Here is a 27,475-nt window from a genome sequence, read left to right as displayed (position 1 = left end):
TTTGAATCAGCATGGGATAGCTCCATGCACAACTCTCTACCGCTGAATCAGGTCACCCATATAGAGAGAAAATCTACATGACACTCTTGGCATACATTGAGATGGGGAACTGCACTCAGCCAGCAGTGATCGCCAAAGATGTATGCGTGGTTTGCTACTTCAGAGATGCGAAACTATCTGTGTCTCAATCCATCTGTAACCTCTTTGGAAGTGGAAGCCCCTGTGCCTTGGAAAGTAACTGTGTGACGGGTCTGAGCCTTTGCTGGGTGGCTTATGCTGGCAGCACAAGGATGCAAAGAAGATGAAGGTGTGATCTTGACACATCTGTGACATGTGTGAGGTGAGGAGAACCTGGCAGGCTGGAAACCCCGCAGTGACAATCTTATCTTGGATCACCAGTGGGAACTGGAAAAACTGCGCCTCCTGTAGGAAGTTGAGAAAACGCTCTCCGCTCCTGCATGAGAAGCTAGAGACAACTTGCAGTCAAGTGCTTACGCCTCCTTACACATTCAGCAGAGAGTACAGCCACAGCCATGTTTGTGCAAGCGCCAGTGAAAGCAAGCTATCTAAAATGTCTGTGATCTTCTTCTTTTTTATATATAATTTTTTATTGAATTTTACAATACAAAAAAGAAAAAAAAAGAAATATATATATATAGATAGATATAGATATAAAAGGGTATTCACATAACATATTGAATACATTTCATTTTTTAATACATTCATCAAAAGAAAATACCCTTTCCCCCCACCCACCAAAAGTGACCCATCACCATGACTTCCATAGAAGTGTCCGGTAGCTTTATTTATTAATTATCTAAATTCTAATATTGCTTAAAAAATAATTTTCTATAGCTCACTAAATAACAAAGTAAAATCCATTTTTGCCAACTTATCCCAATATGAGGTGGCCTTAAACCATGTTAACTTAAATTCTTCCAAATCATTTCCATGCAGAATTTCCGTTAATCTGGCCATCCTCATATATAACCACACTTTCTCCATTCTATAATTGAGGGTTTACTTGTTTGTTTCCATACTCTAGCTATCACAATCCTTGCAGCAGCAAAACTATATTGGCAGATAATCCTATCCCGATCATGAATATCGTTTGTGGGTATTCCCTGTCTGTGATCTTCTTGAGAGACCCGTCTGTGCCTGCCCTTGGTTAGAGGTACTACTTTGACCCCTCCTCCACCTGCCCATCATTGGTTGAAGGACGGTACAATGCCCCAGAGGCCAGAATTCTCCCGCTCTCTCCCAAGTTGGAAAGTCTTGACCTTGAGCTTACAATAGAAGGAGAACCAAAGAAATCCCCTGTCTGCGGACTAGAAGACTTAAAGGAGACCCAGCACTTATTGGTCCCTGATATGCAAGAGATTTAAAAAGTCAAACAAATTCCACGCCCACTTGCCTGCTCCTTCCTTCCTTCGTTTGCATATCCATTAGCAATAGTCGTTTGCATAGCTCGCTAATTACCAAGCATAAATGGCCTGGGAGTAAGCATGATGGAATGAACATATCCCTTTAAAACGTTTTCTAATTTGCATATAACCTTTATCCTTATGAAGTAATGTGAGAATGTGGGAAGACAATTAGAATCAGTTGAAACTGTATGATGGAAGAATTCTGATTAAAACACTTTTAGGAATAGTGTTCTGGTCATTTTCACAGAAGCTGAAATTACAAAATGATTTCTGACAGGCCAAAGAGGAAGTAAGTTTTGCATGCGTTGCTTGGATCAGTTTATTAGCAGACAGTAATGTTACTTTGTTTTGTTCAAATATATTTGATACATATTTTAACATCAGATAAGTTTTAAAAATATAATCTGCTGCTCTGTTTGTCTTGAGCCTTATCTCATCCTGGTGTCATGAATGATTTCAAAAGTAATCTTTCAAAAAGACATGTATCTTTCTTTGGGTTTGTGATATCCTGTTGACTTCCAAGCAATCTCAGGTTTGTATTGCAACCATCCTGCCATACCCTTTACAAGACAAGCTGGGGCCAGGCACTTCCACCTTACTTGTTTTAAAGCACAAGGAAATATCCCCTTTCAATAGTTTCCAGTACTCACAAGGGCCCAGGATGTTGTACAAGGAGCTAACAGAAGCTTCACTCTGGCACCCCTATCAAAGCAACCCCTGCAATTGTACTTTGTTTATTAATATATCACCCTTTCATGGGGCCAAGGCAGCTAATAAGAAAAGAATAAAGCACTGAACTATACAGTGCTGCTACCACACGCTCTGAAGCATGTGGCCTTCTCAATGAAAATGAACCAAAAGGGGGGGGGGGATTTCTCATCAGTGCCAGAGAAATGGAAGGAGAAGGTCCCTGCCTGTCAGTTCAGAGACCACAGTATTTGCGTGTTACCTGTGTGCAATTGAGCCTTAGATTGGGCTTTTATGGCCCTCTTGTGACATTTCTATTGAGAAGTAAGACCAATTGATTTCACTGGAATTGTATGCAGTGGTTTTGACTAGAACATAATATACCCTATATATTGTCATTTTTTCAAGTACCTCGCTTTTATATCCTGGCATTATCACCTTGAACAGCTTGCTGGGTATGAATAAGTTAAGTGCTGTGATGATTGGGGTAGGGAAAAGGGAGAGAAGGAAATGCTGAAAGTCTCCAAAACTAGAGGAGGGTGAATGGGGTACCCAATAAGCTGCCACCAAACCCATAATTTGCCCCAGATATTGGTGCTGAGTTTTAACTGTGCTAGTAAGCTGCATGAGCCTCAAGAGTAACTGTAAAGAACAGCTTCACTTAAAAAGAAAAAGAAGAAGCATATTGTGGTGTTTAACCAAAGGAAGAAAGGATTGGAGTTGGTATTTCTAATCAAGGACAAAGTCATTCGTATGCAAATCTTACTTACACGCAATACACAAAACAAAGTCATCTAACTAGAAGGTTTTCCATAGGTCTTTGTTCTCTACCTTTTCACTGGAAACCCTCTGGGGTCCTAACTTGAACTTGGATAAAGTTGACTAGGAATTATACTAACTAAAAACCTGCAGCTAAAGAATGATCTGGTTAGTTAAACTCAATATGAGCAACCACCCTAGCCCACTGCTTGGCCCTGGCTGACCCTTTAGGGATGCCAGGTCACCACGTATATTGACAAGAGAAGCTATACGTAGCAGAACTCTTCCTTCCATTCAACTCTTTAAAAGGCACACAATACCATTTAGGGTATAGAAACAATTCTTTCATGTTAGCGTTATGACCCAGGCCCTAAGGGCCGATTTGAATGCTACAAGGTCCACATGCCCCCCCATGTGTGTATTGGAAGCCCCATCCGGGAGCTTAATTATGAGGCACACGGAGGCCTGATTCACACTGGGACTGCAGTGAATGAAGAGAAGGACCTGATGTCTGCATGTGTTCCCCCCAATGGGGTGACTAGAATATCCCCAGGCTGTTTCAGGTTGGGAAATTGGCTGCGGTGGGGAAGCCTGGCTGCACTTGGTAATTGAGCTCCCAGAATGGCACTCAGACCCAAATCCCTCATGATGGCCACTTGTTAGCCATGAGGACTTTGCAGCATGTGAATCATCCCTCAGTCTCCCAAGTTCTCTTAGCTGTACATTTCCTTTTGGTAGATAACATACAGAAGTCCTATCCTAAACCCTTTGCATGGTTTTCCAGATATTTTTGCTCCTCAGGGAGAAAAGGGGGGAGGGTAGCCATTCTGAGCAATCCTCAAGTCTCTGCTCAGTCTGACACTTTATCTCACCTGCTTTGCACACAGATGTTCCATGCCACGTGTATTTCAGCCCTATACAATCTCCTTCAGCCACTGTACCTCACAATCGGCCCACTTAAATGCCCAGTGTACTTGTCTCCCACCCATACATACTTTTTTATAGTCTCTCTCATTGCTCCTCCTCTCCTTAATTCCCTGATGTTCTTTTCTTTCTAACGTTTTTTTTTTTTTACAGATTTTTGTTCCTGAATCCACTCCTGTCAGGAAGTGCAGGGACTCAGACTAGTAGTCCTGCAACTGGCCACTCTGCTGCCCTATATGGAAGACACTGAGTCTACTAGGCAAGAAAGTTCTAGGGGCTATAAGAAGATCTGATTTCCAGAGTGACTCCAACCATAAACACTGCCTAGTGAGATATACAAATTGGTAAGCAAAAAAGTTATTTGCAATGTTCTGTCAAATCACAGAACTAATAAATTCCCAAAACTGATTATATGTATATTTTCAGATCTAATTTTAGATGCTTCTTGCTGTTGCAGAAGGTGCAGAATTTTTTGAAAAACGTCATTGACAAGCCAGTATTCATTTTAATATCAGACTTTGCAGCAACAATCATGATGCACTGTTAATTGGTGTATTAGAAAGCATCCACCCATCAATAATAGGCACCCAGATTCCAGCTGCTATTCATCATCAGAGGAAAGGCAAGAAGCAGGAAAACCTCCATTGTCCCTGTCACTAGCTCCATCAGAGAGCTGCTCTATTTCTAGTGGCTGTTGATGGGGCCAAACTGAGGGTAGGAAGCAGCCAGCCATTCCTCCCTCATGCCTGAATCCAGCTCTAGCTCCCCTTAGGCAATCAAAGAGAGGGCAGCAAGCAGCCAGGCACTTCTTCCACTGTGCCTGAAACCTGCTTTGGTAAGAATCCTGTCCCCAAGAAACATTGTGTAGTGAACATTGACATTTGCTTTTAGATTTTGATTTCTGGGAGCGATTTAAAAGTAAATTCTGTCTGAAAAGTAGGATAAACATATATAATTAATTAACAAGTATGAATAAATCTGCAAATAAGAGAGCCCCAGTGGGGCAAAGTATCCGAGTAATAAAATGTCGGGCCAAAGGTAAGAGATGAGTTCAGCAGCTGTGCAAAGAAACTCAGGCACTATTCTTCTTGTCAGGCACTGTTCTTCTAGTGAGACCCTGGCCCTGCAGGATTTAGTTCAGTGCCACAGGGCCTGTAAGATGGAGATGTTCCACCAGGTATATGGTTGAGGCAGCGATGGTTCCATCAATGAATTGGCTTCCCCCCCTTTCTCCCCCTCTTTTGCTTGCTTTAATTTGCAAAAACGTTTAGTTTCCCCACTCTTTTGCTTGCTATAATTTGCTGTCTTTGGGCCCTCAGCCTACAGTGTATAATGGGCTCCTCATTTTTAAATTATAATGTTACATTTTTTGTGGTGTTTGGTATAAGTTCGATGGCTATTTTAACCTGTTGTATAAGTTGTAAATTGTATTTTAAATTGATGTTTTATTATACTGTGTGTATATGTGTGTGTGTGTTTATTTATTTATTTATTGTTGGAAGCCACCCTGAGCCTGTAAAGAGCAGGGTATAAATTAAATAAGAAAATAAAAATAAAATAATGTTATCAGATACCTGCATTGTCCTCTATGATCTTCCTAGTTTTAAGTTAAAATGCATCAGTCATGAAGGTAGAAAGCCAGTGGTGGAATGGGGAAACCAAAATATTGCGCAGCTAGCTGGGCAGAAGTTAGAGCACGATGGGTAGCTCTGTTAGTCCGCTACTGCTTTGGATAGGAGTTGTGAGTGTGTTCTTGGTGCAATAAGCCCCTGGGCTTTCAGGACATGAGTTCATACCCTTAAGACTAAAATTGCTTACCTGGAGAAGCTGAGAACAGCAGAGAGGTATGTAAGTGAAACTTTCAGGGAACTGCTAGACGCATCCTGTTCCCATAGTCCTATGGTGTCAGGGAGAATTAGAGTCCTGGAGTTGAAGGGTGTCTGGTTGGGTGGGGGGAATAAACCTTTAAGAGGGACCAATTCCTCAGATGGCAAAAAAAGCCCAACAAACACTTGGATGGCAGATACCCCACTAGACGGGGGAGCTCTTGGTATTGAGAGATTCATTCCTTAGGAAAGTACAGAGATGCAGTTGTAATGGATGTTTTGACTACATGATGAATTTCCTGCCTGAGATGTAGACTGACATTAGCTGTCTAGATAGACTGGTTGGTAGTGTGAAGGAGGAGGCGGTGGTTGTGGTGCATGTTAGCACCAATGATGTTGGGACACATAATGATGCAGTCCTTGAGAAAATTTTAAGGTTGTTAGTTAGGACTGAAAGATAGAATTCTCAGGCATTCTGCCTGTTCTGCATGCAGGGCCAGCTAGACAAGCATGGATGAACAATAGTGACAAGAGGCAAAATTTGTTAGGCACTAGGTAATATAGGGACAACCTGTATAAAAGAAGAAGGCTCTACTTTAACCAAATTGGAACCATATTGATGGTGCTTATTATCACTAAGGCCACTGAGCAATTTTTAAGCTATTTACTGGGGAAACCTGATAGGGGCTGGAGATCATCGGGTTCAGGATGACTCCTCTTTAGGGGACAATGGCTTAACTAGTCTGGGTGATGGCTGTTTAAAAGGAACAAGGAAGTGTGGGGAAAATGTGCATGCTGAAGGCACTTGGACAAGGAAATGATATTGTTTATATGCAAATATTAGAAGTTGTGACAGACAAAGAGTAGAAAATGGAGCCCAGAAGCACAGGATCCAACGAGAACTGCACTCTGAACCAGCCAATTGGAGGTATGTACTGGAGACAGGTTACGATCTGGGCATTAGTAGAGGGTCGGTCATATTTTGAGGGTTGAGAGTTGTTGGTTGGACAGTGGGAAATTGGGAGTGAGAGGGAAGGATTGTTTTATCAGGATTGTGAATTAAATATCTGTAGAGATATCAGCTATTGGTTAAGTTCACCTGTCTGGGTAACAGTGTGTAAAGGCGTTACAGTATTCCAGCGGGGTTGGCTGAGTCTGATGTGAAACTAAGTTGCGGCAGATCTGTCTGAGAGAATGGTTTGCTCTGGTGGGCATGTACTGTTTGAAATATAACATACCACAATTCCTGGTTAATAGTTAATATTTGCCTCAGTTGTGTTTTTTTCCTCTGAATACCTATTTTTTTTGTTCACTTTTAAAATGTAAACATTTTATTCCTGTTTACCTTGTAATCCCTGTTTCCAGTACAGACTATGGTGGGTTTAAACCAGGATCAAAACAAAAGGGTTGAGTTGATCAACTGTGTATGCTTTATATGTATTTCTCTATTGGGAATAGTTAGCCTACACTATAGGCCTCGTGTTTTTAACTATACTGTGCACCATATTAAAACGTATATATTTGTTGTTAATTTAGCGTTGTTCAGCTCATCCCTTTTGTTTTGATTCAAATTTCAGGTAGAGTTTACCTTTCCCCCCCTCATTTTTTGGGGGGTGGGTGGGTTTAAATCCAGGCCCAGATTCTATCCCCTCAAACGTTTTAATGTTCCCACTGGAAACTTCAGTACCATGGGGTTGACAGGAAACTGTCGTAACAGGAAAAAATCCTTCAGGGTGATGCCTAGCCCCAGGAAGACCATAACAGAAACCACTAAGCTAAGGTGGGAGAGAGGGGCACTTGCTCTTAAGTGCCAACGTACATATAGGGTTCTGTTCTACAGTCCATCTGCGGGAAGTGCTGACAGCTGTAGCTCTCAGCTCTCCCAACCCTCCAGCAGCCATTTCCAGTCCTGGGAGAATTTATTCCCTGGTTAGCAGGACCCATATAGACTAGGAGGTTGCAGTAAGGAAGGGGGGTGGAGCACTCCTGCCTTCTCCACTCACAAGAGGTGGGGGCAAATATTTTCCCCATCTTCCTTCCCACTGCAGCCTCCTGACTTGCATGATTATTACTCCACACGGGTCCTGCAACCTTTACACTGGATCCAGTCCACAGTATGCACTTCAGAAACTTGATGGAATTATAGAAATCAATGGGATATGGCTGTCCCTGAATATGAGCAATATAAGATGGACAGGGAAGGGTGTATAAGAGGTGGAGTTGCCCAAGAGGTGGAGTGCCCAATGAGCCAGAAAACTTAAGAGGAATAGACTTCTATACAAAATTGCTAAGGATAAAAATTCCATGCCCCCAAAGTAACTTCATGTGGTTGTGTGTGTGTGTGTTTTATATATATATACATCTGTATGCATTTTAAGCAGTCTTGAGGACCCTAAGTTGAGTGGAAAGTTGGCTTAAAAATATTTTAAATCAATAAAATGCTGGGACGTGCTATTGCCTAGCTACCCAATACCCAGTGTGTGTTCTTGAAATGGAGAAGGAAATAAGGAAGGCAAGCAGAAGAGAAAGTTGTGTAATAATGGGTGAATACAGCTGCTCTCACATTGAGTATGCTATTGTGTGTGTAGATAATGAGAAAATGACAGTAAAGTCACCCGCTATTACACAACTTTCTCTTCTGCTGTGTACACAGATAAAATAAAAATGTCTTCACCTAAAAGACTTGCCTAAAAGACATCCGGTTTGACAGCAGGTGGTCTTCTCTGGGTAAGGTTTCACAATTATAGTTCCATGGCAGAAGAGGTACAATGCCTGTTGCTTACCTAATTCCAAGTATTAATATACAGTGCTCCCAGTATTAATACAGTGCACTGTATTAATATACAGTGCTTACAGTGCTTATGAACAATACTTTAAGAATGTTTCTAGAAAGCTGTGTTAGCCAAATTGCTCTGTTAGCAATATTGCTCGGTGGCTCCTTCGTGTCAGTTTCACTCGCTGGCGCGGGAGCCATCCCCATGGCATTTGGGGCTTGGCGCGCGGCTGGAACAATGTGTGCACGCTTCTGTTGGGGTTGCCGTGTCCAGTCCTGGAGATTGGCAACCCGTTTGGCAACAGCTACATTACATTGTTTAAATCCCATCAATTCTTTATGTAGCTAATCCTTTAAAGGTAAAGGTCCCCTATGCAAGCACCAGGTCATTCCTGACCCATTGGGTGACATCACATTCTGACATTTACTAGGCAGACTATGTTTACAGGGTGGTTTGCCAGTGCCTTCCCCAGTCATCTTCTCTTTACCCCCAGCAAGCTGGGTACTCATTTTACCGACCTCGGAAGGATGGAAGGCTGAGTCAACCTTGAGCCGGCTACCTGAAACCGACTTCTGTTGGGATCGAACTCAGGTCATGAGCAGAAGCTTGGACTGCAGTACTGCAGCTTACCACTCTGCGCCACGGGGCTCCTACATGGTAAAGGTCCCCTGTGCAAGCACTGGGTCATTCCTGACCCGGGATGTGGGGTGACGTCACATCCCGACGTTTCCAAGACAGACTTTGTTTGCGGGGTGGTTTGCCAGTGACTTCCCCAGTCATCTTCCCTTTACCCCCAGCAAGCTGGGTACTCATTTCACCGACCTCGGAAGGATGGAAGGCTGAGTCAACCTTGAGCCGGCTACCTGAAACCGACTTCCGAAGAGATTGAACTCAGGTCGGGAGCAGAGCTTTTGACTGCAGTACTGCAGCTTACCACACAGCACCACAGGGCTCCTGCTAATCCTTTAGGTCAGGCTTTTTCTTTAGGTTGCTCAAACCCCATTGCTGTAGTAACATTTAAACAGAATTTTAAATGCAGAACAGCTAAGTGCAGAATTGCAGCCATGATGTTCAAAACTCAAAATGTGCAGTAAATGGGTGACCAATGAGATCAACAAATGGTTTAAAAAGAATAAATATATGAAACTCATTGAAAAAGGTTTTGAACAGTTTTATGGTGTATTGATAAGGTTCAGGTGTAAGCTACTGAAATCAATTTCAGAGTTGTAGGACTTAATTGAACCAACTAATAATTTATTATATAGTTTTTGTAGTGCTATTTCCTGAAGACTATTAATATTTAGTATTTGTGTAGCACTTTCAGTATTCATCACATTTGCCATGTTATATAGTAGGTTGGATCCAGTGATCTGTCAGCAAAAGGCACTAATGATCATGGATTTTTCCCCTCTCCTCCCAGCAGCCCTTCCCAGCCATGGAAAAACTTATTCCCATAGTTGTAGGACACCACTGGACTGCTAGGCTGTGGCCATTCTCAGAGCTGTGAATGACTGCTGTGGTAAGGGGAAAGTAGGGAAGATCTGCAGTCCTTGAACTGAGCGATCTTTGCACTGGATCCAACCCCAGTGTCTTGTTATTATCCTTCCATCTCTGTAGTATAGGTTACTAATAAGAACAAAGTACAAATGTCAGCCCAGTGTGCGGCTGCTGTAAAAAAGGCAAATTCCATCCTGGCCATAATTAGACGAGGAATAGAGAATAAAACTGCTGATATCATACTGCCCTTGTACAAATCTATGGTGAGACCACACTTGGAATACTGTGTACAGTTCTGGTCACCACACCTAAAAAAGGATATTACAGAGCTTGAGAAGGTGCAGAAAAGAGCAACCAAAATGATTAGGGGACTAGAGCAACTGTCCTATGGGGAGCGGTTAAGACTTACGGCTGTTTAGCTTGGAAAGAAGGCAGCTGATGGGAGACATGATAGAGGTCTATAAAATTATGCATGGTTTGGAGAGAGTGGACAGGGAGAAGTTTTTCTCCCTCTCCCATAATACTAGAACATGGTGTCATCTGCTAAAGCTGGAGGGTGAGAGATTCAAAACAGATAAAAGGAAGTATTTTTTCACACAACTCACAGTTAAATTGTGGAACTCCCCACCCCAGGATGTGGTGATGGCTGCCAGCTTGGAGGTCTTTAAGAGGGGAGTGGACGTATTCATGGAGGAGAGGGGTATTCATGGCTATTAGAATGGATACTAGTCATGCTGCATGCCTATTCTATCTAGTATCAGAGGAGCATGTTTATTATTTTGGGTGCTGTGGAACACAGGCAGGATGGTGCTGCTGCAGTCGTCTTGTTTGTGGCTTCCTAGAGGCACCTGGTTGGCCACTGTGTGAACAGACTGCTGGACTTGATGGGCCTTGGTCTGATCCAGCAGGGCCGTTCTTATGCTGGTGAAAAACTGAGGGGAGAAACTTCATAATTTACTTTTAGGAATATCATTTTTAGATAGAACAAATTTCATGTTGTAAGAAATTTGCTGAAAATGTAAACCTCGATATCAACGCAGCTGCTTTGTAGGATAATTAAAAATGCCATGCATTGTAACTAGAGCTTTTTTTAGAAATGTATAACCAACAACAAGGTGAATATTAACTCATTAGTTTAAACATAACACCAGTAGTTCAGTTCTTGTAGGTTATCCGGGCTGTGTGACTGTGGTCTTGGTATCACACAGCCCGGATAACCCACAAGAACTGATGAACTCAGACCGTGAAAGCGTTCGACAATAAAACCAGTAATTTTCCACATTGAAAACCACCTTTCTTCAGGAATTACCTTCTTTACTAACCATGGCTTCGTCAGAATTACAACTAAATATAGAGGTGAGGCAGTTCGGGGTGTGGGTATAATAATTGTTACTTACAGGGGGAGTTGTATCTAATGTCAGCATAATGTTGGAAAAGTTATTGAAATTATTTTTTTTGGTCAACCACATTATTCATGCTTTTGTAATCCCTGTAATTTAAAATATAGAAATTGTAAGTTTACTTAACATATTTTAAACAAAATATTACACTGTGCTATAGAAAGTAACTGGCGCTTACATTGCACAAGGCTGAGAAATTTCACTTCCTTTGTTTGTTTGTTTTTAATATATATTTTTATTAGATTTTTAGGGTACAGAAAAAGAAGGAAAAGGAAAGGGGGGAGGCAAAAACATTAAAACACGACCGGGTCTGTGTCTGGACCGAACCATAATTAACATTCTTGTAAAAAAGGAAAAAAAGAATTATCCTAGTTCTTTAACCACTTAGTGTCTTTTTTGCTAATCTCATATCAGAATTATTAGAATTACACAATTAAACATCAGTATTCAAAGTATATATTCATTCTGTTACAGTATCCATGATACTGTTGCAGTAAAAATTACAGTTATTTTACCTAATGTGTTCTCTTTAATCTAAGTCTACGTTCATCTCTTATGTATAAGCATGTCTACTGAGGCTAAACATATCTATCATAAAAAAGTTGCCATCTTTGCCTGTGATCCTCTAGCATTTTTCTTTGAAACAAATAGAAATGGCACTTCCTTTGTTGATTATTCAGGCAAATCAGCATTTGATTAATTAAAATCATTTAATTAAATGTTCTTTAGATAAGCAAACACATATTTGTATTCTAAATGAAACTATAAAACAAAACTATAAAATTGAAGTTAAATCAACAAAGTGACAACGCCACTGGTTTTAAAATCACTAGATGTTCTGCTTGATGTACACTTTATAAAAAATTACATTTTATCCTGTTCCAGGAGAAAGGCGTGATCATGAAACATCTGAGGACACTTCTTCCATCTGCAGTCAGAAAACTAATTCGATCAGATAAACTCAGCATTAGAAATACTTCTGGAATGTCAGAAGGTAAATGAACTTTTACATGGAAAAAAGACACTCTGTTATTCCTTGTCTCTTAAGGAACAATAAGGGAAGACCTGGACAGGAACCAGTTTGATAGAGATGTTATAGTCTGACGAATTTTGAATTGAACAAAACTGTTCTTCCATGGCAACTGAGTTCTGTCACAAGATATTGTTACTTTTGTTTGCTGTCTCTTAGGTTATTACATTACAATACTATCAAGATCTTTGAATTAGAAATCTTTGTCTTGGTAGCCTGGTTTTTCAAAAGCAAACATATATGTTCACAATTCTCACATACTACAGTTACATGGAGGCATTACACTAAGCCACTCACTCTGGGGGGAGGGGCCATGGCTCGATGGTAGAGCATCTGCTTTGCATACAGAAGGTCCCAGGTTCAGTCCCCAGCTTCTACAGTTAAAAGGGCCAGATAGGAGGTGATGTAAAAGACCTCCACCAGAGACCATGGAGAGCTGCTGCCAGTCTGAGTAGACGATACTGATCTTGATGGGCCAATGGTATAATTCAGTATAAGGCAGCTTTATGCGACTCACGTGAAAGTCGTATCTACAGGGTTGCCAACCTCCAGGTACTAGCTGGAGATCTCCTGCTATTACAACTGATCTCCAGCCGATAGAGATCACCTGGAGAAAATGGCTGCTTTGGCAATTTGATTCTATGGCATAGAGGTCCCTCCCCTCCCAAACCCCACCCTCCTTAGGCTCCGCCCCAAAAACCTCCCGCCAGTGGGGAAGAGGAACCTGGCAACCCTAGGTAACTAGGTTGCCAGTTGGCTAGGAGAAGAATGCCCTGCCCCTTTAATGGCAACCCTATAGATACCACTTTCACGTGAGTCGCATAAAGCTTGATGTATTAAATTGGGCATTTGAAACTTTTCATGACATGGAGGTAAATAATATCACCTAGTACTGGTGCGTATCAAACTGATATTAAAGGGACAGCTAAACGGACCAGTTTAAATTTTGGCAATACTAGTAACTTCTCTGTGGTGGCCATTCCATTAACTCAGGATTCTATACCAGAGTTACAGCTCAGTTTGTGAATTCTGATTTGTAGTATTGTGATTGCATCCAAGTCCTGGAATTCCAGCTTTAGGCTGGCTTGTTTTGATCATTTGTTGCATTAACCATGGTTAGTTGAATATGATGTGGTTTAAATTAACTGCAATGAATCAGGACATCTGAATCCAGCCTGAATTTCATTGGGGAAGCAGATGTCAATTTAGTTCAGTATTGTAATGGTGTCTTTATGTAATGTAGTCCTGTGTATATTTACTTGCAAGTAAGTTCCAATGTTCCAGCGTGGTGTAGTGGTTAAGAGTGGTGGTTTGGAGTGGTGGACTCTGATTTGGAGAACCGGGTTTGTTTCCCCACTCCTCCACATGAGCAGCAGAGGCTAATCTGGTGAACTGGATTTGTTTCCCCACTCCTACACACGAAGCCAGCTGGGTGACCTTGGGCGAGTCACAGCTCTTAGAGCTCTCTCAGCCCCACCTACCTCACAGGGTGTCTGTTGTGGGAGGGGAAGGGAAGGTGATTGTAAGCCAGTTTGATTCTTCCTTAAGTGGTAGAGAAAGTCGGCATATTAAAAACCAACTCTTCTTCTCCTCAGTGTAATCCGTTAAGTATGTTTCCTGATAAGGGTACTTAGGTCATATCTTTAAATGTAAATTTGTGGTCCTTCTTCCTATTTTTTTTCTTGTTGATTTTCTTTTTATTAAAGGAATTATTACAGTATAACATTCAGCCAAAATTATATAGTTGGTATTTATAACCACTTTGCTGAGAGAGTAACTTTGGGCATTAGACCATAGCCATACTCTTTGAGCTATTTATGCCACAAATTCTAACTTCTCACATACAGGCATCACTTTTTGTGGCTTGTGGGTGTTTACAAAACTGCATAAAATAAAACTTGACTCATTGGCTTAATATAGCAGACCTACCGGTTACCACTATTTAAAGTTGTTTGCCCTTTTCGTTCATTTTTGCTTTTTTGTCCTCCGCTTTAAAATGACAACTAGATTGCCCAGTCCCTGTCATTGAAAGAGATCATGCTGAAGTGTCTTGTATTAAAACTAGCCATTAGTGAAGAAACTAGCATACCCATCTCCTTTATCACAAATTTAAAAATATCAGAAAACTGGCATTGAACTACAAAGTTCAGTTCTAAACCATAACCCTGGATTCTTGAGTTAGCCTAGCATATATTGCCAGTAACTGAATGCTAAACTAAAATTAAAACAGATAGCTGAAAATGTATGTGAGTTTCATCTTCATCTGAGCATCCTTGCCCAGATTATCTCCAGAATATCCCTGTGCTATTTGCAACAGAAGTAACGGTTTACTCGCTAGAAGCCAGGAAGGTGAAAGTAGCACTGATAGGACAGTTGGGAATATCCCCCTTCTTTGGAAACCAAACTTCTTCTCTGAGCAATGCTTCAAAAACCATTCCTTTCTCGGTGACTGTACATGCCCTCGTACAAAAGTTTTCCTAACAACCCCTGAAACCCTTTCAGGTGTCAGTTTTTGCAGACTTCTGCAGCGATCAAAGTCCTGTGGACCCAGGGACAGTGAGAGGAGTGAGTGTGAGGGGAAGGACCACAAACAGAGAACCAGACTGGGGAAAAAAGGCCACAGCTTTATTGAATACAGCCACAGGAGCATTGGCACTGCATGGGGACGGATCCAACATCGGGCAGCCCGACTGCCAGAGGCAGGCAATGGCAAACCACCTCTGCACGTCTCTTGTCTTGAAAACCCTACGAGGTTGCCATAAGCTGGCTGCAACTTGCTGATCCTTCACCCACACAAGGCATTCCACTTTTTCCACTGTTTAAAGGCCAAAACCGTGCTGAGGTGCTGAGGAGTGCTGTGCATTGGCACTGTCACAATAACCAGTCTAAAATAAAACCAACTTTTGCCTGATAGGACAAACAGCACCAACTGCCAAAAACCTGCCTCAGCTTTAAAACAGACATCACCTGTAACATTACCCTCTGCCTCCTTTTTACAAGCCATCAGAACAGCAGCTACACGGCCTGCTAAGGCAATCTCTTTCAAAATAACCAGTAACTGCCTAAATGACCAATATCTGCAACAGCCAGTCCAATACGTAATGACTCCACTGTGGCTCAGAAGCCTGAGAAGACAGCCGTCAACAAGGCCCACAAATCATCTTCATATAATGGACAGGGACAAGGAAAAAAAAGTGTGCACATTACATTGTAAGGGGGACCACCTTCTCAGGCAAAAGAGAAGGTGTCCAAAAACCCTGCAATAACCAAACACATTATTATAACACAAGTATTCCTGACCAAACAAACTGAACAACTTTCAAACAATCAATAGGAAAATCATAACAGGGTGACCAAAGACAGAAACAAACCAATACTGGCTTAAAAGAGCAACATTTACTAACTAATAGAAGATACTATGAAAAACACTAACATTTTTTTTAAAGAAAACAGATTTTACAAAAACTATGCTGCACTTGGTCTATGCTGTACAATATACTACATCGTAATATTATCCTTATCTCAAAAAACCCCTGTTGATTATTCCCATATACATCTTTTCATTTTGTTTCCCGCTAAGCATTTTCAAAAGGCACCAGAGTAATTATAAAATCATGAAACATTTTAAATAGGGACCTTTTTAATATGGAGTAATTTATAAGTAGAATTTTTAAATTATCGGTAGTCCCAACAAGAACTGTCTTGGAAAGTAAGAGAAAAGCAGTGGCAGCAGCAAGAGCAGCTGAGACTACAGAAGCATTGAGAAGAAGGGGAGCCGTTAGGATTGCCACTGCACTTGCTAGAGCTGCACAAGCTCCAGAAGCGACACAGCAGAGAAGAGTGTGATAGAATAGCCACAGCAATAGCTCGAGCTGCAGAAACTCCAGAAGCAATGCAACAGAGACAGTTGTTTAATAGGCATGCCACCACAACAGTACGGAGATGTTTCTAGAAACATGAGGCTTTCTCCTACAATTCTGTTAGGATCTATGCGTTACAGTGCTTATTTGTTTAAAAAAGTGCTGGTACTCATATATAAGGTTGTGCTGATTTCCACCAACCCCACCCCTTCTGCCAATCCCCTCTATGCGGTTGCTGAGGGTCTGTTCTCTCTGGCTGAGTGGGGTGGGCCAGTGCAATACAATCAGGCCTTGGGATAGCCCCCAATGAGTACTCAGTACCCATGAGTTCTGTGACAAAAATAAAGCTCTGATGCATCACATCCGGCAGTTAATATAGGATTAGTGTTTGAAGCATGCTGTTACTGCAACTAGGGTTGCCAACTGCCAGGTAGGAGCAGGAGATCTCCTGCTAATTTAACTGATTTCCATCCGATAGAGATCAGTTCACCTGGAGAAAAATGGCCGCTTTGGCAATCGAACTGTATGGCATTGAAGTCCCTCCCCTCCCCAAACCCCGCCCTCTTCAGGCTGCACCCCCAAAATCTCCCGCCGGTTGCAAAGAGGGACCTGGCAACCCTACACTGCAACCCATAGAAATGGAAAGAAGAAACTGAAAGTATGTGTTGTAACAGTGGAAGAATACAATTGAATTGAATAAATAATCCTCCTGAGCCACTTTTATTTCCGCTATCATGAAGTAGCTCGGATGAAATACATGTTCCAAACAATATTGTCAAATAGGACACATTTTCAAATTATGTCATTTGGTTGTACAAAAAAATATAAAATAGTCTTCATTTAATACTCAAGGCGGAGTGTACCACCACTGTGGCAGTTTACTCCCATCTGCAACTGACAAACACAGTTTCTTGAAGATTTATCTTGCAGCGAGCATCAGTAAAGCTCAAGGACAATCATAAAAAATAGTTGTCCTTGATTTGCAGAACCCTTGCTTTGCACACAAGTAACTATGTAAAATACTCGAGATGGGAAGAAAGCTATTTATTGGATCTCCTTAGCATAGGTTAATCAAAGGAAGCCTTACTACTGTAATGTTTTTGCTTTCATTTCCATAATTAATGTATTTGTTAATTGCTAACTGTAATTTGGTTATTAGTTATTATAATTCTTTACCATATATGTGTAGATAGAGAACTGTTGGATATAATTGTTCAAGGAATTAATAGGTAGTTAGACTGTTATATTGGGTTGGATTCAGACTAAATTTCCCACTAACAGAAAAGGTGGGGATAATTTCCAGCAATTCCCTCTTCCTGCTGCAGACCTCTGGTTTGCCTCTCATGCTGTTCTTGAGGGTCTCTTCTACCCCGGGACCTGCATTTGGGTAGATGAGTGGGATGCAGCAGGAGAAAGTAGGTAAGAATGTTCTGTTCTGCTGACTGAAGTGCCTTGCATGAGCAGAAAACTTAGTCCGGATCTAACCCATTAATAGGGTTGCCAACCTCTAGGTAGTAGCTGGAGATCTCCTGGGATTACAACTGATCTCCAGCTGATAGAGATCAGTTCACCTGGAGAAAATGGTGCTTCAGAGGGTGGATTCTATGGCATTATACCCATTGAAGTCCCTCCCCTCCCCAAACCCCACCCTGCTCAGGCACCGCCCTGAAAATCTCCAGGTATTTCCCAACCTGCAGCTGGCAACCCTACCCATTAAATTATATATCAAAAATACATAATATTATAAGTTGCTGAATAAAATTAATTAAAATCCAAATGCTGTATGTTTTTATGTTCTGGTATTATATTTTGTCAGACAAAATGTGTTGAAAATACTTATTGCTGTAAAAGAAAATACAGCCAGATGCAAATTTTAGGGTTAGTCACATGAACATATGAAGCTGCCTCATACTGAATCAGACCATTGGTCCATCGACGTCAATATTGTCTACTCAGACTGGCAGCGGCTCTCCAGGGTCTTAGGCAGAAGTCTTTCACATCATCTACTTGCCTAGTCCCTTTAACTGGAGATGCTGGGGATTGAACCTGGGACCTTATGCATGCCAAGCAGATGCTCTACCACTGATCCATGGCCCCTCCCCAAACTGTGCAAGGGCAGAGTCCCTGTAAAATAATATTGCAAGTGCAGCAATCTGTGGGGTTGGCAAGAGAAGGGAGCAGGGGTTGGCCCTAGCACGAAGTATAACTCTTGATATCTGCATCACGCCCTATCTCCCAGTAAATCAAAACTGCTAACTGGAATGACTAACAGCGCATTCCTGAATCTCTGGCGGCCAGGGACAGTGTGGCAGCGCCACTGCCGCAGTGCTGCCACACCTGTTTCCCGGCCAACTAGAGGCTCAGAAAAAAGGCCTTTAAAAATAAAAAGAATAAAAATGGGGCTTCCCCCCCCCCCATAGAAAACAGGGAGGCTGCGCCAGGAAAAACCTGGCGCAGCAAAGCTGTTCCCAGAGGGGGCGTTCCCGGCCTGGAGGGGCTGTGGAAGCCGACTAGGCGCTTCAGGAACGCCCCCCCCCCATGCCAGTGTTGCATGTCTCCGTGAGGATTTACGTCCCGGGGAGACTGCGTCTGCGGAGGAGCGGTGCTAAGCTCCGCGGCGTTCTGTCACCGATGGAACTGCCCTCGCCGCCAGCGTAAGTGCCTCTTATCACGGAATAAGAGGCACTTACGCTGGCGGTCACACTGCCTCCTGAGCCCAATCGGCCCCCAGGCTCAGGAATGCCCTGTTAGAGAGGCTGCAGCTATTTTATATTCATGGTTGGTGCCACTATCACCTGGTGTGAAGCTGTTAGCAACAGAAGGGAGGAAGAGAGTTTTGATGGCCAAGTGAAGCCAGACCTGAGCCAAAGTGACAGCTTCATGATCAAAAGCAGAAAACAGGTTGGTGCAGCAAATTATTCTCAGCTTTCTCATGTTTAGATAAGTCTGAACTTGATGTAGGAAAAAGAGGACCATTTCCAGAGATGTCTGAGCAAACAGAGATGTGGCAATCTATCTGGTTCAAAATTGACTAAACCTTAAAGTGGCCATAATGTGATGTTGCTAATGAGAGGGAGAGAATTTTAGAAGTACGTATCTTCATTTTCATAACTAGTAGTCATGCCCAAATAAACAAGGGAATATTTGTACAGTGTATATAACAAGTTTAAATTCTTTTTTAAATGTTTACAGGATTTAAACAGGCAAATATTATAATTCTACACAAATCTCTTGCGGATGATTTTGAAAATTTTTGCCATGCAAATGAAGGACCCCTTCCTTTACTCTACAGAAGTAAACCAGGGGAGTGGAAATGCCCTACCCTGGGCACTGATTCTGATATTAGGTATGCATGAACTTACCATCGAACATAGGTCTGATGTGAATGCAATAATATAATTTTAGCACAATAAGCCGCGTGCAAGAGTTTTTCTGCACATTCAATTCATTTTGTTTACAGCTACCACTTTTGCTACTAAATAAAGGGTTTATGAGAGTTTACTTTGGTTTTTTGAGAGCAGACTGGGATTGCAAAAGTTAACAGGGCCAAACTAAACATTACTGTTTTTAAAGAGTAGTGTTCTCTGCAGTCACACAGCTGCTGAGGGAAATGGCTTCTTAAAAAAAAAAAAAGGAGAGCCCAAATGGGCTCAGAATGGTGCCATGGGGGTGGGGGGAGAAAGGGCTCTCGGCCTTCTCAGCTGTTTTCTCGTGCTGGGGGGAGTTATTTGACTCATTTTGCTGTTGCACGTGGAGTATCTGTGCACAAGGAACAGCAAAACTGGGGAAATTGGAAGGAAATAAAGTAGAGAATGGCTCTCCCACCCCCATAGCTTTGGTTCAGCATGTATACAGATTAGTGTGGCATCAAATTCCTAGTACAGCTGACTGCATGTGTAGTCATTTGAGTATTATAACCGTGAAGGCTCATAAAGTTCAGATAAATAATCCAGATCTCAAACAAAATTTTATTCTAATATGAAACAGGGCTAAATTTTAATATGAATTTCAGTGTTTTCATTCTTTTAAAAACCCTGAAACTTAGACTTTTAGGGACACTTACAATAAGCCTAAATCCCAATTGCCGTTTCCAATTCTCCTTAGAATGGATCCGGTCAACAGTGTTGTCCCTGATTTTCTAAAAGCCCTAAATCAGTATTTTTGGAACATTATTGGCTTGATCCACAGAAATGTGAATGCAGCTAAACTTCTGAAGCTGTTCTCACCTTCTATCTTGAGCATGTGAATGCAGTCGGCAGCTCTGACAGCACTGATCACATGTTGGGAGCACCTTTGTGTTGGGTTCATAGATTTGTCAATCAGTAAGCATTATAATTGCCACCTCAATAATTGGACTCAGGACGTTCACATACATACCTATGTCCCACTACATCTTGTAGCGTTGGTGGTGAGGGGAATTGAAATATGAAATTTTAAATGACTGACTCCAATCAGTCAAACTTAAACAGTGCTTTTCAGTGTGTTGATAATGTTTATTTATTTTAGTAGAACTGACTGTCTGCAGTACAGGAAATATGAGAACGGATTATGTACAGGAATTCTGACAAGCTTGAAGGAATATTCTGAACAGCTTAAAGACATGGTGACTTTCTATCTAGGCTGTAGTTTCACATTTGAAAAGGCAGTCCAGAAGGTCGACATCCCTGTAAGAAATGTTGAACAGAAATGTAACGTAAGCATGTACAAGGTGAGAACCAAGGATATAGGAATTTACATAGCATTTCACGATCATTAAAACCAATGAAACTAGGCGGATACAACTACCTTTTGCTGGATTCAGGCCAAACAATGTCACTTCAGAAGTTGGCTATTTTGTTGTAGCTTTGCTTGTGTTGTTATGAAAAGATTTCTAAGAAAATACTACTAAAAATATTGAATCAGAATACAACACATAAATTGTTTAGTGTAAGCAATCCTAGTTTTCCAAGGCTTTTCTCTAGCTCACACAGCAGGCTACATGGTTGACTTGCAGACATGCTGTAGCCTCTGGGAAGAAGAAGGAGAGTGCTAGATTTAGATCAACTGGATACATCCTGTGCACCATACACTGCCTACCCTTGATCTAGATCGTTTATTTATGACGACTATGAGGATTTGTTCATATTTCTAATGAATATTGTGAACGTATTAAGCTTGTTCTTTCAGTTCTTTAAGTCTTTATAATATTGAAATGGAAGAGAATTCAAAGGCCTTGATAATTTTCTTTAAAATCTTTACCAGACTGCTGTGCCTTGCCATGATTCTGAACATTTTCACTGTAATCTAGTGGTGTCAATGAGACCAGTTCCTAAGGATAAATTGGAATTGATTGTGCAAACCACCTATCCAATGAAAAAATCACACGGAGCGCCAGTTCACATTGGTAATCCTGGTCAGTATCTTTAATATCTTTAATTCAAGAGACACACACATACATATATGCCATATCATTTACAGTGAAGGGGTTGGACCTCCTTAAGTAATTGTGTTGAACAAGATTCAGTTAATGCAGTGGTAGTAGAAAATAAAGACTGTGTCATCTCTTACACCTGCAAATTGATTCTAATGGCCAAGCCATGACTTACAGGCTCTTTCTGATTTAGCAGGAGTCTTTTTTTCAACAAGCTTTAACAAATATAGAATTGTGTCAGAACTTCATACAGGGTCCAGGGAAAGAAAGAGCTGTGGACTATTTGCAGGAAGGGATAAACATAGGAATTTGAGTGTTGAGGAATCAAGGGCCCTATGCTGTTATTTTGGAAATTAGGCTCTGGACCCTTAAAGGGCTGCTGTAGCTTTCCGAGTTGCTTAGAAGGGGAATTCTACTTTTTGTGGCTTCTGCTACCATCTTGTTTATCGGCTTTCTAGAGGCACCTGGTAGGCCACTGTGTGAACAGACTGCTGGACTTGATGGGCCTTGGTCTGATCCAGAATGGCGTTTCTTATGTTCTTATGCTGTTTGTTGATTTACATATAAACATAGAGCTGGAAGGGACTTCAAGGGTCATCTAGTCCAACACTCTGCACAATGCAGGAAATTCACAGCTACCCCCCTCCAGTCCCCCAGTGACTCTATGCCCAGAGGAAGGCAAAAAGTCTCCAGGATCCTTCGTGAATGTGGCCTGAAGGAAAATTCCTTCCTAACCCCAAAGTGGCGATCAGCATTACCCTGGGCACGTAAGAAAGGGCCACAAGAGCTGAGCACTGACTCATCCCTTCCTCCCCTCCCTCTCATGATCTACCTAAGTTCACAGAATCATCTCCTTCAACCTTTCCTGATAGGACTTGGTCGAGACCTCTCACCATCTTCATTGCCCTCCTTTGGACACCTTCCAGTTTGTCAACATCCTTCTTAAATTGTGGTGCCCAAAGCTGAACACAGTACTCCAAGTGTTGTCTAGCCAGAGCAGAGTAATGCGATAACATCACTTTGCGTCATCTGGACACTATACTTCTGTTGATTCAGAAGTATTTATCTGCAATAAGGAGGCGATGAAAGTCAAAAAGTAAATGGGGGGAGGGGATTTTCTCATATTTATTTGAGCTAATTAGCCAGGCTGTGTTTAGTATTAGAAAAGCAACACAAGCAATACAAAACAAAGACTTTGATTACTAGTAATACATTCGCTGCATTAATGAATTTAAGGAACATATGGATTTAAATCAAATATTATAAGAAAAGGGATGGTGGCATTAGGTCAAATAACAGGGCTGTGTATACAGCTGTCCACCTGTGGGCCTTTAACTGCTATTGTAATTGCTTACCATAGTAATTTAGAGTCACTGAGTCTGCCTTAACTTTCTGTCATCACTACTGCTGCAATATTAATATGATTTTTATTATTTTTTAATTTCAGGTTTATTAGGTATCAAAGATCTTTCCAAGGTAGACTATGGTGATGAGGTACAAGCTCATCCAGAGGATGTTCCAGTCTTTTGGGCCTGTGGGGTAACAGGGGTGGAAGCCATCAGTAATTGCAGTATGTATATGAAAAAATTGTGTATATGTAAAAGAAATTAAATATAGCCATTGGCCCTAGTGAACTAAATTTGCTCTCCTCTGAAGGCCCATCTGTTGTTCCAGTTACGGGTGATGTGTCCGATGCCTGTCAAGAGAAAGCCATTTAAGGAAGCTTTCTGAAAACTGGGTAGAATGTTGCCACAGAGATTGGAAAAGCCTGCTGGCTGGCAAAAGATGCTTCCTCCTCACTGCAGTAGCTTTCTATAAAGTGTGATTTAGGATCAGTCTGTCATTAGCATGTGAGAACAAATGTGTGGTCCATGCTAACACAAGATTACATGATTAACTCAAACCTCTATTTTTGTTAACAATCATTAATACTAGTGCAAAGCAAGTACTAAGTGGAATGGAAAATCAAAGTACATCATAATAGTTATATCGTACCCTTTGTTTTGATTTCTATAAATGATCGCAGAAGTCTCAAGCAAGGCAAATTGTGTCTAAAGCTTAGCGGCAGCATTTTTCAGTGTTTCCAGAGTATTTCTTAGAGGATCCAGAACACTACAAATGACTTTCTCTGAGAGACAAGAAAAGGGCTTACATGAAGCATTCATGAAGTGTATTTATCCATTTAAGTGTTGGTGAGCTGGCTACCTGCTTAGTGTTGCAAGTCTGCCTTATTGCACCTTGTCGATAGCTTCAGTTTTGTTTCCTTTGTGTGGATTTCTTAGATACTATGCCTTGCAAAGTTAGATCATTACTATCCTCTCTGAAGTATAAACATTAGGGACCTTCAAGATACAAAGTCACCACCTATACCAGTCCTGCTTAGACAGCCCCCTAATGTGATATTTTTTGTAAGAAACTGTTTTACAACACCTAACAGAGATACAAACCCAGGAACCCGATTCTACAGCAAACCAAGATGCCAGCTTTGCCCCATATGTGACGTGTGATTTTGCCGTCAAGTCACAGCTGACTTATGGCAACCCCGTAGGGTTTTCAAGACAAGAGGTGCTCAGAGGTGGTTTGCCATTGCCTTCCTCTGTGTAGGTCGAAATTATGTGACTGGTCCAAAATCAACCAGTGAGCATCCACAGCAAGATGGAGATTTGAACATGGGTCTCACAGACCCTGCTCTGGATCTCTTAACTGCTACACCACACTGGCTTTCATAGGGTGGCTGCTGTTGAACAGTAGCAAGCAGCCAGGCCTAGTTGAGTCATGCAAGTCAGGCAGTATAAAGTCACCCAGAGGTTGCTGCCAGGCCTAGGGCTGCAACTTCTAGATGGGAGCTGGAAATCCCCCAGAATTACAACTGCACCCCGAACAACAGAGATGTGTCTCCCTGGAGAAAATGGCTGGAGAGTGGACTCTATGGCATTATACCCTGCTGAGGCCTCTTCCCTCCCCAAACCCATCCCTCCTCAGATTCAACCACAAAATCTCCAGGATTTTCCCAACCTGGAGCTGGCAAACCTTGCCAGGCCTTGCTCCAGTAAGTCCTCCCTCAAAGACCTAAGTAGACATGGAAAGGGCCTTCTCCCCTCCCCCTGCCTTTTAGTGACAAACTGAAGTCTGGAATCTGTGGTTGCCTAGCAACAGCCACTAAGGGAATCCATTTCTTAAAGCTAGAGGCGCTTCTTTTATCATTTTCGGCTTTTTAAAACTCCCTGATCTTTTTGTTTTTGTTTTTTAGATTTCAGAATTTTCTGTAAACCTAGGGTCCTTTTCAGGTTTGTAGAAAGGTTCGTCTTGCCCATTTACAGCTCCACTCACTGGATTTAAGCAGCCAAAGATTTGGCCAACTTCGCAATTAGAATATAAGATTATCAAATTACCATTCCTTTAAATACCGCTAACAGCAATTCCATGTAAAGGAATGTCTTCATATTTTAAATTGCCACTACATTGTTTTCTCCAAAAAGAAATGGACCATTCCCCTGTCCATATTGTTGGCTGATCTATTGGTCTAAACATATTTCTGTTTGATCTCTCATAGTGGTTAGAACAAATAGGTAGCAGAACAGTGGAAAACCAAACTAATAACTTCTACAAGTACTATACCATTCAAACTACTTGTACCAGGGCAAACTGAGTGAGAAAGAATTGGCAAGGCAAAAATAAGTGTTTCCCCTATATAACATTCCTTCTGCCTACTTTAATCTGTCACCATGTTTAATCTGTCTTCATGTTTAAAATATGTTTGCTTTCTTTAATTTTTTGAAATCTGGGATAGATAGGAGTGTCTCTTTCCTGTAGTATCACCCATTTAAGGTACAACCTATGAAGAAGTCTGGATTTCTCCCCCATCCAATCTCTCAAAAATGTGTCTGTTTTAGAGTCTCCGCTGGCATTTACCCATTCTCCTGGCTGTATGTTTATCACTGATTTGAAGGATGAAGATGCTGCAGTCGATTATGGCAAAGAAATCCCTAAAATATACTGTATTTGTCAGAACCCTCTGCATTATAGCATCACATCTGCTGCAGCCGTACACAAAATAAGAAGACTAGAAGAGATTATTAAAGTGGACCCAGGTAAAAGCAAGGAGAGTAAAAAGAAATAAATATTCTTGTTACAAGTCTACAATTCTTATCTAAAATGTTAACTATAGAATTGCTGCAAGATACTGTACTATCAAAGAGAAAATTAAAACACTAAAAGTACATTTACATTAACCTTCTAGTCTACTTTTGTTTATTCATTTTATTTAATTCATTTATACACCCCTTTCTCTCTAATGGGGACCCAAAGCAGCTTATGTCATTCTCCTCTCCTCTGTTTTGTTCTCACAACAACCCTGTGAGGTAGGTTAGGCTGAGAGTATTTGATTGGCTCAAGGTCATCCAGCAAGCTTCCATGGCAGAGTGGGGATTTGAACCAAAATCTCCCAGATCCTAGTCTGATACTCTAACCACTACTCTTTGCTGGATCTCCAAATTATGTAGTTATGTAGTAACAAATTATGTAGTTAGAACTGTAAATACCGTAACTAAAGTTCTGGAGATTTGTATGCATCCAGAATCTAACTAATCCTTAAGAGAGCTGAAAAATACCAGAGTAGTGAATTTGCATCTACTGAAGTGTTTTATATTTAGACAGGAGAAATAAATTAATATAATCACCTGGAGCCAAAATTCCTGGCTGATGCTTGGCTGTACTCTCCTCTGCCCCTGCTTTCTCGTAATCTTCTGCAGGATTGAGTTAAAGATGAATGTGCAGTGTGCAATATAATAAGCAGAGGAAAGCCCAAACTAATCACTGCTACAACATCCCATTATAAAGGTAACGGTCCCCTGTGCAAGCACGGGGTCATTCCTGACCCATGGGGTGACGTCACATCCCGACATTTTCTAGGCAGGCTTTGTTTACGGGGTGGTTTGCCAGTGCCTTCCCCAGTCATTTTCCCTTTACCCCCAGCAAGCTGGGTACTCATTTTACCGACCTCGGAAGGATGGAAGGCTGAGTCAACCTTGAGCCGGCTACTTGAAACCAACTTCCGTTGGGATCGAACTCAGGTCGTGAGCAGAGTTTGGACTGCAGTACTGCAGCTTAACACTCTGCTCCACGGGGCTTCTTCAATTACCTACCTATATTGTTGACTAGAGTGGAAGAAAGAACTAGTATAGCGACACTGAAGGTTCCTTCTCTATTGCCATTCAGCAATGAATAGTTAATGTTCTGATGAATGATCTCAATCTATATTTCATTGTTCTATCAATGTTTAGGAGACAGAGGTGTGAAACATTTGTTCTGTCAGGATGAACTTCTGAAGGCATGTCTGTCCATGTCACATGCTCATTCAGTGTTGATTACCACTGGATTTCCTACCCACTTCAATTATGAGCCCCCTGAAGAAAATGATGGGCCTCCAGGAGCCATTGCAGTGGCAGCCATGTTGAAAGTCCTGGGAAAACATGTTGCTGTAGTAACCGATCAAAGAGCTATACCTTTGAATGAGAAGGTTATTAAAGAAGCTGTCCAACAAGGTAAAACATTCTGTTCTGTGATAACAAAAGTGACTTATTTTTGACAACTGGGTTATGTGTTGTTCTTTTAAAATGCTGCTTCAGTGATCTGTATATTTTTTTCCCCTTCTTGACTGAAAATCTGTTTCTTTATCGCATAGGGATACTGAAGACTCCAGTTCCTGTAATTAGCTATCATAGCGAATCTGCAGATTCAGCTTTGCACTTTTTGTGTGAGGATGGAAATCCAGAAAAGCCCAAGTATGTTACCAAAAAGCAAAGCAATGGCAAGATGGACAGTGAGAGGAGACAGTTGAGGGGAAGAAGCACTGGAGAGTACAAAGAATGATGGCCATGAG

At 41.5% G+C, this 27,475-nt stretch overlaps 1 protein-coding gene across 1 annotated transcript in view; it reads left to right on the top strand.

Annotated features, from left to right (window-relative positions):
• The first annotated feature begins 12,185 nt into the window (after positions 1-12,185).
• The window catches only part of DGLUCY (D-glutamate cyclase), a 29,588-nt gene continuing 14,298 nt past the window's right edge, over positions 12,186-27,475 (top strand). Inside the window, exons 1-8 of the mRNA XM_056851404.1 lie at positions 12,186-12,288; positions 19,377-19,530; positions 20,694-20,892; positions 21,426-21,576; positions 23,042-23,164; positions 25,488-25,685; positions 26,877-27,137; positions 27,278-27,377. Coding sequence (XP_056707382.1) covers positions 12,195-12,288; positions 19,377-19,530; positions 20,694-20,892; positions 21,426-21,576; positions 23,042-23,164; positions 25,488-25,685; positions 26,877-27,137; positions 27,278-27,377 — 1,280 coding nt within the window. The 5' untranslated portion in view covers positions 12,186-12,194. The remainder of the gene's footprint in view (positions 12,289-19,376; positions 19,531-20,693; positions 20,893-21,425; positions 21,577-23,041; positions 23,165-25,487; positions 25,686-26,876; positions 27,138-27,277; positions 27,378-27,475) is intronic.

This window comes from Euleptes europaea, chromosome 6 (genome assembly GCF_029931775.1).
Source record: "Euleptes europaea isolate rEulEur1 chromosome 6, rEulEur1.hap1, whole genome shotgun sequence".
Lineage (NCBI taxonomy): Eukaryota > Metazoa > Chordata > Lepidosauria > Squamata > Sphaerodactylidae > Euleptes > Euleptes europaea.
The sequence above is the reverse complement of the archived record's forward strand: the minus strand, read 5'-3'. Positions and strand labels throughout refer to the sequence as shown.